Source organism: Nerophis ophidion, linkage group LG18, assembly GCF_033978795.1.
Source record: "Nerophis ophidion isolate RoL-2023_Sa linkage group LG18, RoL_Noph_v1.0, whole genome shotgun sequence".
NCBI classification, from domain to species: Eukaryota; Metazoa; Chordata; class Actinopteri; order Syngnathiformes; family Syngnathidae; genus Nerophis; species Nerophis ophidion.
Window position 1 is genome coordinate 20,700,414 of NC_084628.1, and position 12,267 is coordinate 20,712,680.

Consider the following 12,267-nt stretch of genomic DNA (forward strand, 5'->3'; position numbering starts at 1 on the left):
TTGTCCATACTGTCTCGACAGACTTTTTCACCCGCCGATGACGATACTCACATTTGCGGACTGAGTCTTCGAAACCTGCAATTCCATCGATGAGCTCACGATTCTTCTCAAGAGTCGTCTGTGAGGAAGGGAGCAAAGTTTGGTCACGTTGGAGAAGCAAAAAAAAGTAAAAAACAGTCCAAATATCTTTGACATTTTTAATCTCAGCAAGAATCAAATGTTTGCTTCATGTGCTAATAGATGTTAAAGGGATCTATCATGCAAAACCAACATTTCTTACCTGTAAGCACCTCTTTTTGTGTATTTTGGATCTGCTTAAGTCCCGAAAATGTGAAATCAATTTATAAATCAATCTTTCTGTCTCCCAAACTTGCTCCAAAAACGCTTGGTTACGTCAGTGGATATCTCCATATATGATAGAGGTTTAACCGAAGAGTTCACCGTTTTTATTCAGTTGGAGTCTGACACTGTAGTCAATGAGCTCCTTCTTTTTCTCCATCTTGTTGTGGGGCAGATTTGCTTGTACATGCACATGCATCCTCCACTGTTGCCCTAACCCTAACTCTAACCCATTTGTAATTTAAATAAGCGTAATCAATCAATCAATCAATCATACTTTGTTAATAAAGTGCTTTTCATACATAAAAGAAATACATCACAAAGTTTTTGTTCTAACATATCTGTCAGTAGATTCCCTATGGAAGCGCTAAAAACTACAACATGGCTGACAAGGAGACGAGGCAGTCGAAAAGGAGGCACATTAATAAGACGGTCAGAAAGTGGCTTGGAAATGGTCAGTAAAACATAATCTATACAAAATGTTGATCAAAGAACTACCATTACGTGTTATGTAGATAACAAGTGTTTTAAATGTGAAAATAAATAAAATACATCGAAATATGACTCCTTTAAAAGACTATACACAATCCTCTATTGTTGTAAGTTAACATTATGAACAATACTTCTTTTCTTGCTTCTTCTAAAAATGTGACTTAAAAATTGCCTGTACATTTATTTTTGTTTGATCCTGGTACATATTTGCATATAAATTACAGTATTTCCTAATGTTGGGAACATGTATTGATTTGAATGTTGGCGATTCATAAATCAATGTACAAATGTCCAGAAATTGCTTATTTACGCATGTTAAATAAAATAAATTAAAACAGACGGTCCAAAATGCAGCATACATGCTATAGAGAAGCCCATCAACAGCCTCGGAAGATGGTATAACGCAGATCTCAGAGACACGCAGCAACTTGAACAACTGCTGCAGGACACAGCTAACGGCCTCAGCAGGTTAATAGCACTGCACTACCAGGGAAAATGAAGCTCTGGTGCCTCCAGTTTGGTTTGCTACCCAGACGCTAGTGAACTCGCAAGTAAGGAAGTGGCTCGGAATTCCAAAGTGCTTCAGCAGCGTCGGACTCTACAGCGATGGAGCCCTGTTGCTGCAAATCTCTAGCCTGGTCGAAGAGTTCTAATGTGCCAAGGTGTGGCTGGAGATGTCCCTCAATGACTCCCGGGAACCTGTAATGAGAGCCGCCGCTCCTTGCCTCGTAACAGGGCAGAAGAGGACCCCAGTCAAAGCTGTGCTACAGGCAAAAATCGCCTTTTCTCCATCGTGACGTAGTGGGACACGTCCAACAAGGCAGAGGAGGCTTTGGCCTTGGAACCGTAACTCCTCTCTGGCAAGAGGCATCTGCAACGGAATGTCGAACTATGCGTCGTCAGGGGGAAACAGCCGGACGTTCTAAAGCCGCAACACAAGCCAAACAGGGCCGCTGGACAAGGTGGGAGGGTGTCGAAAAGAAGAAACTCATGTGGAGCGAACTTTGGGGGATGGAATCCAACAGCCTGAGTTTCATCGTTCAAGCTAGCATCTCCCATAAACCTGCAACAATGGTTTGGAAAGGACCCATCCTGTCCCCTGTGTACAACCCCAACATCATGGTTGGCTGTAGAACCAGCCTCATTCAAGGCAGATATACGTGGAGACATAACCAGGTCCTCAGATGTCTAGCTGACAAACTTGAGTGCAGGAGGGTATCCGTCAACGCCCTACCCATCAACAACCAGGATGTGTGCAGACACCTACCAACGTATGTTTGGGAGGGGGAAAAGCTGAAGACGAGACCTTCAAATCCTGATCAAAGCCCATTGAATGCAGCCAGGGACTGGCAGATGTGAGTCGACTTGGATCAGAGGCTCATTTTCCCCCCGGAGATCGCAAGGACCACCCTGCGTCCAGACCTCGTCCTATGGTCTGAAACCTGCCAGCTTGTCTACATCATTGAACTGACAGTTCCGTGGGAGGATGCCATTGAAGAAGCGTATGAGAACAAGAAGCTGCGGTACTCCAACCTTGCAGCTGAGGCAGAGGACAGAGGCTGGAGGGTGAGGGTGCGCCCAGTGAAAGTGGGGTGTACAGGCTTTGTAGCTAGCACAACAGCAAAGCTCCTTAGGGAGGTTGGAGTCAGGTGCCTAACTCACAGAAAGGCCATTAAAGATCTGGCCAACACCGCAGAGAGGACGAGCCATTGGCTGTGGTTGAAGAGGAGTGACACCAGCTAGGGTGCTAAGGCTAGCACCTAATGGGATGCACACACCCAGGGATTTGATCACCCTGGGGTGGGCCCTTCCTCGGCAGAGGGGTGTCTTGTGGTAAGCCGGGCCGAAACACCCCGTATTGCTAGGGCACACAACTGAAGATGTGTCCCAATAGTGGAAAAGCCTCCCAGCAGTGTCACCTAGCCTCACATTTAGGTATGCGGTCCGGTGCAAGCCTGGCTCAGGCAGGAGGACGCGCCTGCCATGCAGAGTCCCCAGGGATTGTACCAACTAGTCCTTTCAACAAATTCTACTCTATCACAAAAAATAAGAGTTGTAAGGATTATTGGAAACTCAAGACAGCCATGACATTATGTTCTTTACAAGTGTATGTAAACTTTTGACCATGACTGTATATGTATTCTGTGCGCAACAATACAAAAACTGAAAGACGCAACATTTTTTATAACAACATGTAATACTTTCAGAATATATAATAAAATATATTAACAATACACAATAATAATATACAATATAATTATACATCTAAAAATAATCTATTTATAATTTATCGTAGCCCCTGAATCGTAATCGAATTGTGGGATGCCTAAAGATTCTCACCTTTAGTATTTCCGAAGGGGGCAACAAATATTTCTCTGTTAATGTCTGTGTGTGTGCCTGTGTGGGTGTCATACCCAGAAACTCTGGAAGTGGCAGGTCTCCAGCAGGTTGCCCAGGTACAGGATCTGCACGATGGGGCTCTTCTCTTCCTCCATGATGGGCCTCGTCTCTTGCTGCTCGATGGAGCTCTTCTCTTGCTGCTCGTTGGGGCTCTTCTCTTGCTGCTCGTTGGGGCTCTTCTCTTGCTGCCACACAGTAGTCAAGGAAACACCCCCCCACCCAGAGAGAGCGCACACACACGCACGCATGCACGCACGCACGCACACACACACAGACACACACACACACACACACACACACACACACGCACACACACACACACAACAACTTGTCAACAACCTGACATCAAGGTGCAGCACCGAGAGGATACGTGAGCCTGGTCAATCATGCATTTGCAGAGGGTGAAGTCGGTGTGTGGCAGGTTGGTGAGGGCCTTCAGCAGGATCTGAGAAGTCACGTTCATTTGGAAGTAGGGGGGGTTGAACTGGTACCTGCCAGGACAGAGACAAATACGGTGGTATCTCAAGCAAAAGGCTGTACAGTCGGAGAATTTCACACGCATATACGCCTAAAAAAAGATTGCGCAATTCGAAATAATGACAACGTAGTAAACATGATTTCAACCCTTTTATCTGTTTAGTTAGTTTATTATTTCTTCGGTCAGTGGTCAACAAAATAAACATACAGTTTTACATTCTGAAATTGACAATTTTACAGAACGAAAGGGTTTAGGCTAAAGTTGAGCACTTATTTCGCCTAACCCTATAAACAATTTCAAATACAAGAAGCAGTAAAACCAGGAGACATTGGGCTCTGATCTTGTGCTTCATAAAAAACATGAAATTTCCTTTACACAACATATTATAACTACACTTTGTACACAACATGAACACTGTTCAGATATATACACAGTAAAGACAGACAAACAGTTGTGAAACATCCATGTACACGTGTTAGTTAAACATTTGTACCAATAATATTCTATATACAAACACTTATAATTCCATTATTATTTATGTCCCACATTTAGTTTTGTAACAAACATTGATCATAGTAATAACTGCTGGTGTTGATTCAAGAGCGAAATATTTTTCTAAGACATTGGAAGTTTTGTTTAAAAGTGTGAATGCAACTGGAACATTTAAGGCATCATTCAAGCTGTTCCACAGATGAACCCCCCTGACAGAAACACATCTACTTTTTAAACTACTTCTTATATTTGCTTTCTGAAAGACAGCTGAACCTCTAAGATCGTATGGACTCTCCCTGGATTTGAACCTCTCCTATAGACAGTGAGGCAACATGCGGTTACGAGCTTTATACGTCACAATAGCAGTGTTGAGGTCAACAAGATCATGCAGTTTTAATGTTTTGTAAATGCATTTGGCCCTAAAATAAATCCATACAAAGTGGCTCAAACTCAAGTAAGATTTGGGGAAACATTTTTGTCAACAGATCATGCAGGAGCTGTATCAACCCTCTGCGCAGACGTGATCTCGCGACATGCTAGTTTAGCTGCTAGCAAAACAACTAGCCAGTCACCAAAGATTTAATTAAAAAAACGAAAGATGCGAACTTGACCGTACATAAACCCATGTTTCCACTGCACTGTGTTTTGCTCTTTTAGGTTGATGGTGATTAACATCATGAGGATGGGCTGCAATGAAATAAGAAAACATAAACTGTTGACAGAGATGCAAAATATTTCCAAAGGCGGTCGCTGTTTTGTTATGCTCAGACAGCTGTTTCTGAAGAGATAGAAAGCAAGGAAAGGAGAAAGCAAAAATGTTACTGAAGGAAAAAGATCAAATCTATTGCTTATTAGCAGACAATTGCAGTTATATTTTCTGCTTGCAATACTAATGATCAGACTAGCGACATCGCCTATACGCACTTCTGTCTCCTCTACTGAGCCTAATGCTAAATAAGTTCCTATCCCTTCTGCATCTTCTTCTCATAAAAAGTTAACTTATGTCCAGCTGCGGCTCATCATCACATAAATATGTCTGCACTTTTCAAATGACAATTTCATGTACCGCAACATTAGCACTATTCTTACCAAAACAGACATGTTGCTGGCGGTTAACAACGTTTTGTGTCAAAATGAGCTCTTCTATTGGTATTTTTTGGTACTAGTTTTCATTTGGATTTCAGTAATTTACTTAGGGGTTATTTATGTTGTTGTATTTTATTTTAATTATTTGAATTGTATATAATGATGGCACTTTGTTTGTCTGCATGAGTGCAAATATGTGTCACTGTGTACATTGTTACAGTTTTATCATGTTATTTAAGACATTTCATATTACTCCTTATCTTTTATGTAAAAATCTAAGTGTACAGCCCTGACCTCAAACTACAAGCACATTGCGTTCCAGCACCTAGCTCATAACTCGGAATACTTGTACTTTAACATGACATGTTAAAGAGTGTTTATAACTCACAGTTTCAGAATGGCCAAGTTGGCCTCCAAGTCATACGCATTTTCTCTGGCTTGTGTTTCCACGTAACGCTCCAACGTCGCAAGGTTTTCTGGGTTGTACCTGAGGTTCAGGGGGACAGAGTAAATAATTAAACACAATACTTTTCATGTGTTTAGGGAGGAGTTTTAGGCATAGATGCATGAGAATCACATCATTGTAACCCCGGGGGTATTTTAATATGCCCCATTTTCATGTATGCAGTACAACACATGGCAATGTTGTTGCATAGCAATACTATCCACCTAATATTTACTCTATTACTTTTATTGTTAGATTTATAGCTAACATTTTAGGCATTACTCCCAGTAGTAGTCTTGGAATATTCTAGGCTGTACAAACAGTAATAGTCTAGCATTATTAAGTTGTTAATAGAATGCAAACAGGAAGTACACTAGCTATCAAGACAATAGAGAGAATTCTTGTACATTTCTATGGTGAATTATAACTTCTCAACAACCGTGATGAAGGACGTCAGATTTTATAATAATAATAATAATGGATTAGATTTATATCGCGCTTTTCTATTGTTAGATACTCAAAGCGCTCTCAAAGAAGTGGGAACCCATCATTCATTCACACCTGGTGGTGGTAAGCTACATCTGTAGCCACAGCTGCCCTGGGGTAGACTGACGGAAGCATGGCTGCCAGTTTGCGCCTACGGCCCCTCCAACCACCACCAATCATTCATTCATCATTCATTCACCAGTGTGAGCGGCACCAGGGGCAAGGGCACGACAGCGATTTGGATGTCAATAGGCGGGGAGCGAACCTGCAACCCTCAGGTTTCTGGCATGGCCGCTCTACCCACTACGCTATGCCGCCCCATTTATAAAAGTGTATTTATACAATTAAGTGTCATAGTAAATAAGTGTCTATATACGGATGACCAAATGGGACAAAACAAATAAATTGTTAAGTAAATACTGAAATGTATCATGAATTAGATCTATAAGAAATAATGACATAATGAATAACAATTTTATGTTAAATGAATGACACGTTTAATCACACATGTATCCAACTCAAGTTATAAGTAATTAATGACACATTTAATTATTTAAACATATTAATTCCATTTGAAGCTCCTTAAAAGTAAGGCATTTTGTCATTTTGTCATGTAAATGCAGTTTTTCTTAAATCAACATTATTTGATGTAAAAAGTTGTTCAATTCTTTGTATTTGAAACCCTTGAATAACTTAATATCTGCTTGCTACCTTGACTTCTGATGGCAAAGCAATTTTCATTCTAAAAAATGTGTTGGCATACAATAAATGATAATCATATAAAAGGGGCAATTGTGTAACAATATTTTTGGGCAAATACACATTTATATGGTTTCGCAGATAGAAGCGGGCCACGATAAAAATTAGTTTGACACCCCGGGATTGAGCAATTGATAAAACTTAACGAGCTTTCACGTTAGCATGCAGCTAACCAGAAGTTAGCATGTAGGCTAACGAAGCATAACATTCGTACCGATCGATTCCTCGAAGGAGTTTCGCCACATTCGCTTTCATCTGTTCGAAATTGGACGTGGCCATTTGGTCCTGACAATGTTGACAAATTGTTAGTGGGGAAAAAAGAACTTAAATCCACACGTGGAGCACGGCAAAACGATGGAGAGACGGTCGGCAGGGAAAGGGGGACGGACCGGAAGAGAGATACACGGGACCGGAAGTAGGGTTCCCCAAACGCAACTTACTTCAACGACCAAGTCTCTAGTTGTCTGGTAAAATAAATATTTTGTAGTAAAACAACGAGATCTAAATATTTATGAATATATCCATCCATCCATTTTCTGCCGCTTATTCCCGTTCGGGGTCGCGGGGGGCGCTGGCGCCTATCTCAGCTACAATATTGTAACTTATTTAAAAGAAAGCGTTTAGACAAAAATGATGGAAATCGTACTATTTACACTATAAGGACAGGAACATTACCATGAATTGATTAACGTGGACCCCGACTTAAAAGCCTACTGAAATGAGATTTTCTTATTCAAACGGGGATACCAGGTCCATTCTATGTGTCATACTTGATCATTTCGCGATATTGCCATATTTTTGCTGGAAGGATTTAGTAGAGAACATAGACGATTGCAACTTTTGGTCACTAATAGAAAAGCCCTGCCTTTACCGGAAGTATGTGCGCGTGACGTCACGAGTTGCAGGGCCCCACACATATTCACATTGTTTTTAATGGGAGCCACCAGCAGTAAGAGCAATTCGTACCGAGAAAGCGACAATTTCCCCATTAATTTGAGCGAGGATGAAAGATTCGTGAATTAAGATATTGAAAGGACTAGAAAAAAAAAGAAAGGGGGTGTGAGCGTTTCAGATGTAATTCGACACATTTACTAGGATAATTCTGGAAGATCCCTTATCTGCTTATTGTTTTAATAGTGTTTTAGTGAGATTTTTAAAGATTGTAAAGATATACCTCGAGGTCGGATGGCTGCGGTGAACACACTGTGTCTCAGAGAGAAGCCGAGGAGCCAAGCTCACAGCTGCTGCAGGACGATGAATAATCCAATGATTTCTCCAGTAACATATATATATCACAATTTCCCCATCCAAAAACATGCTGGTTGACGTAGAGAAAACATGTTCGCTTGACCGCTCTGGTCCACAACAAACAAAGAAACACCGGCTGCGTCTCGGTGATAAAGACAGCTGCAATCCACCGCTTTCCACCAACAGCATTGTTCTTTATAGTCTCTATTATTAAATGTACAAATTGCAAAAGATTAGGCAATACAGATGTCCAAAATACTATGTAATTACGTCATGAACAGAGACGACTTTTAGCCGTGTTTGGTGCAGCGCTAATATTTCCTTACAGTCCGTGACGTCACGCGTACGCGTCATCATTCTGCGACGTTTTCAACAAGAAACTCGCGGGAAATTTAAAATTGCAATTTAGTAAACTAAAAAGGCCGTATTGGCATGTGTTGCAATGTTAATATTTCATCATCGTTGTCAGTAGTAGTGGGTTTCAGTAGGCCTTTAAACAAGTTCAAAAACTTATTCGGGTGTTACCATTTAGTGGTCAATTGTACGGAATATGTATTGTACTGTGCTATCTACTAATAAAAGTTTCAATCAATCAATCAATCAACACAAAATACAGTGAATGTTTGAATGAAAGCATACTAATGTGCTCCAATGCTTTAGTCATTACTTAAACCGGCGTCTCATTACTGTTACAAACTATTTTACAGGCATTAACACTTTAATTTAGTAGTTACACAAATACTTGAATTAGTAACTGTCTAAACTCGACACGAGTGGGACGGACGTGCTGTAATGAAAAAACTGGAATTGTCTGATGCATTACGTTGCATCGTATGCGTGTTCGAAATAAACTGAAACTATACTGGAACTGGAACAATATGATGCATGAGACATTGCTGTGACTTTCTTGGGGTGTGAATTTCATGACTCAAACACCCCCGTTGTCATCACGGATTCACCCGTGGGAGTTGATAGTCTACTGATTGAAAACGAAAGTGTAGGCCGTGAACTTTGAGTCCGAAGAGGACAGAGGAAGGATAAATGCTGTTGGTTCAATTTGTAACGCAACACGTTAACACCACGTGCATGTTTAATTTGTGTCTTTTAGTTAGGTGACCTTTTTGAAGCTGCAGCAGCTGTGCTTGTCCACAGTTTCCATTTGATGAGTATTTATCTCAGGACGCATGCTGCCATCCTGTTGAGTCAGCGTTTGTATGAATATAGGGCCCTTCACTGCAGGAAACATCAGATAGTCACCCTGATATTAAGTGTGCAGTGCCATACAGGGTGCAATGCAGGGTGATCTGAAGCATCGTGCAGTACGATACGGTGTGCAGTGCAGTGCGATATTGGGTGCGATATGTGTTTAGTGCAGTGCCTCTCAATTATTTTCTGTTTTGCCCTCACCCCTAGGAAGAAGAAAACATTTTGCGTGCACCCAGTCTCTGATGCGACTATAAATATTATAATTTGTCTATAAAGAAAATAAAAAAGAAAGGAATATGGTTAAACTTGCAACAACTTTATAAGGGCCAGATCAGCAACAAGCGGTGAAGGGCCTATTGAAATTGCATTGTTAATTATTATCCTCCCACTTGGATCACATTTATATATAGGGACGGCGTGGCGCAGTGGCAGGGTGGCCGTGTGCAACCCGAGGGTCCCTGGTTCAATCCCCACCTAGTACCAACCTCGTCACGTTCGTTGTGTCCTGAGCAAGACACTTCACCCTTGCTCCTGATGGGTGCTGGTTAGCGCCTTGCATGGCAGCTCTCTCCATCAGTGTGTGAATGTGTGTGTGAATGGATAAATGTGGAAGTAGTGTCAAAGCGCTTTGAGTACCTTGAAGATAGAAAAGCGCTGTACAATTACAACCCATTTATCATTATAAACTCACCAGTTTTTGCGGGCACATCAGCACAGGCAAAAAAAAATTATCTTTTTGGGGGCCCGAACACAACATTTTTAATTTGAATCAGTAGCCCCCCCATAAAATTAAGAAAAAAAATACCCCTTGCTACCAGTTTCATGTATCATCATGAACATCGATAGAGATGTTTATCATGATGTGGCATTTTTGGCTTCATATCGCGCCACACATTTTCAATGGGAAACAGGTCTGGACTACAGGCAGGCCAGTCTAGTACCCGCACTCTTTTATTACTCTTCCGCCATCCTAGTCACTGCCGTTGTGTCCTTGGGCAAGACACTTTACCCACCTGCTCCCAGTGCCACCCACACTGGTTTAAATGTAAAAATTAGATATTGGGTTTCACTATGTAAAGCGCTTTGAGTCACTAGAGAAAAAGCGCTGTATAAATATAATTCACTTCACTTCACAAAGACACGCTGTTGTAACACGTGGCTTGGCATTGTCTTGCTGAAATAAGCAGGGGCGTTCATGATAACGTTACTTGGATGGCATCATATGTTGCTCCAAAGCCTGTATGTACCTTTCAGCTTTAATGGTGCCTTCACAGATGTGTAGGTTACCCACGCCTTGGGCACTAATACACCCCCGTACATCATACATGTAGCTTTATGAACTTTGCACCTATAACAATCCGGATGGTTCTTTTCCTCTTTGTTACGGAGGACACAACGTCCACCGTTTCCAAAAACAATTTGAAATATGGGCTCGTCATACCAAAGAACACTTTTCCACTTTGCATCAGTCCATCTAAGATGAGCTTGGGCCAAGTGGAGCCGGCGGTGTTTTTGAGTGTTGTTGATAAATGGCGTTCACTTTGCATAGGAGAGTTTTAACTTGCACTTACAGATGTAGCGACCAACAGTAGTTACTGACAGTGGTTTTCTGAAGTATTCCTGAGCCCATGTGGTGATATCGTTTACACACTGATGTCGCTTTTTGATGCAGTACGGATCGATGGTCACAGGCATTCAATGTTGGTTTTCAGTCTTGCTGCATACGTGCAGGGATTTCTCCAGATTCTCTGAACCTTTTGATAATATTACAGACCATATATGGATAAATCCCTAAATTCCTTGCAATAGCTGGTTGAGAAATACTGTTCTTAAACCATTTGCTCACGCATTTTTTTCACAAAGTGGTGATCCTCGCTCCATCTTTGTTTGTGAAAGATTGAGCATTTCATGGAAGCTGCTTTTACACCCAATCATGGCACCCACCTGTTCCCAATTAACGTTAAGTATTTTGTCTTTACAGTCTATTCAATTGGAGATAGGTTAAAAAGGATTTGCAAATCATTGTGTTCTGGTTTTTTTTTTTTACGATTTACACAATGTGCCAACTTCAATGATTTTGGGGTTTAAAAAAAAAAATCAATATTCACACTATATTTGACCGAGTTGAACCATTTGACACTGAAAAATAAAAAATGTAAACTAAATAAATAATAATACATTCAAATTGATCAGTGACATATTATATATACATATATACATATATATATATATATATATATAAAGTGCTCATATATATATATATATATATATATATATATATATATATATATACAGTACATATATATATATATATATAAAGTGCTCATATATATATATATATATATATATATATATATATATATATATATATGAGCACGTTTTGAAGAGTGACACTGCATGATACTGACAAAGCACGTTCCCCAGGGCATCGTACCCCATTATTTCAGAAGAACTGCATGGTTTTGTGTGATGAGCACCGCGGTGTAAAATGTGACGCAATGGTTGAGGTGAGTTTGTAGTTTTGTCAATCACGTCTAAGTTGAAATCGATCAATTACATGTGACATAGATCAATAAATTCAATATATATATTTTTTCTTCAACTAGCAAACATTCCCTGAAGGTGGACTTTTGTGTTGAATTGATTTTCAATGCTATGGCTGCTACTGCTGAGTGGAAAAGCTTATTTTGGGCTCGTTCAAAAGAAGAATAGGGAAGCATGAATACTCATAACATGCGCCAGTGGACAGAAAGGCCTCTCTCTCACACACACGCACGCACACACACACACACACACACACACACACACACACACACACACACACACACACACACAC

The 12,267-nt window shown here is 40.7% G+C and overlaps 1 protein-coding gene across 3 annotated transcripts in view; it reads right to left on the minus strand.

Annotated features, from left to right (window-relative positions):
* The window catches only part of eif3k (eukaryotic translation initiation factor 3, subunit K), a 13,497-nt gene extending 6,116 nt beyond the window's left edge, over positions 1-7,381 (minus strand). The window contains exons 1-5 of one of the 3 annotated variants that reach the window (XM_061877542.1): positions 7,192-7,381; positions 5,676-5,774; positions 3,602-3,722; positions 3,246-3,395; positions 52-118 (exon numbers count right to left, since the gene is read on the minus strand). In XM_061877542.1, coding sequence (XP_061733526.1) covers positions 52-118; positions 3,246-3,395; positions 3,602-3,722; positions 5,676-5,774; positions 7,192-7,256 — 502 coding nt within the window. In that variant the 5' untranslated portion in view covers positions 7,257-7,381. Of the gene's footprint in view, positions 1-51; positions 119-3,245; positions 3,420-3,601; positions 3,723-5,675; positions 5,775-7,191 lie in introns of all 3 variants that reach the window. The other 2 variants (XM_061877541.1, XM_061877540.1) reach the window with 2 other exon arrangements.
* Between the last annotated feature and the right edge of the window lie 4,886 nt (positions 7,382-12,267).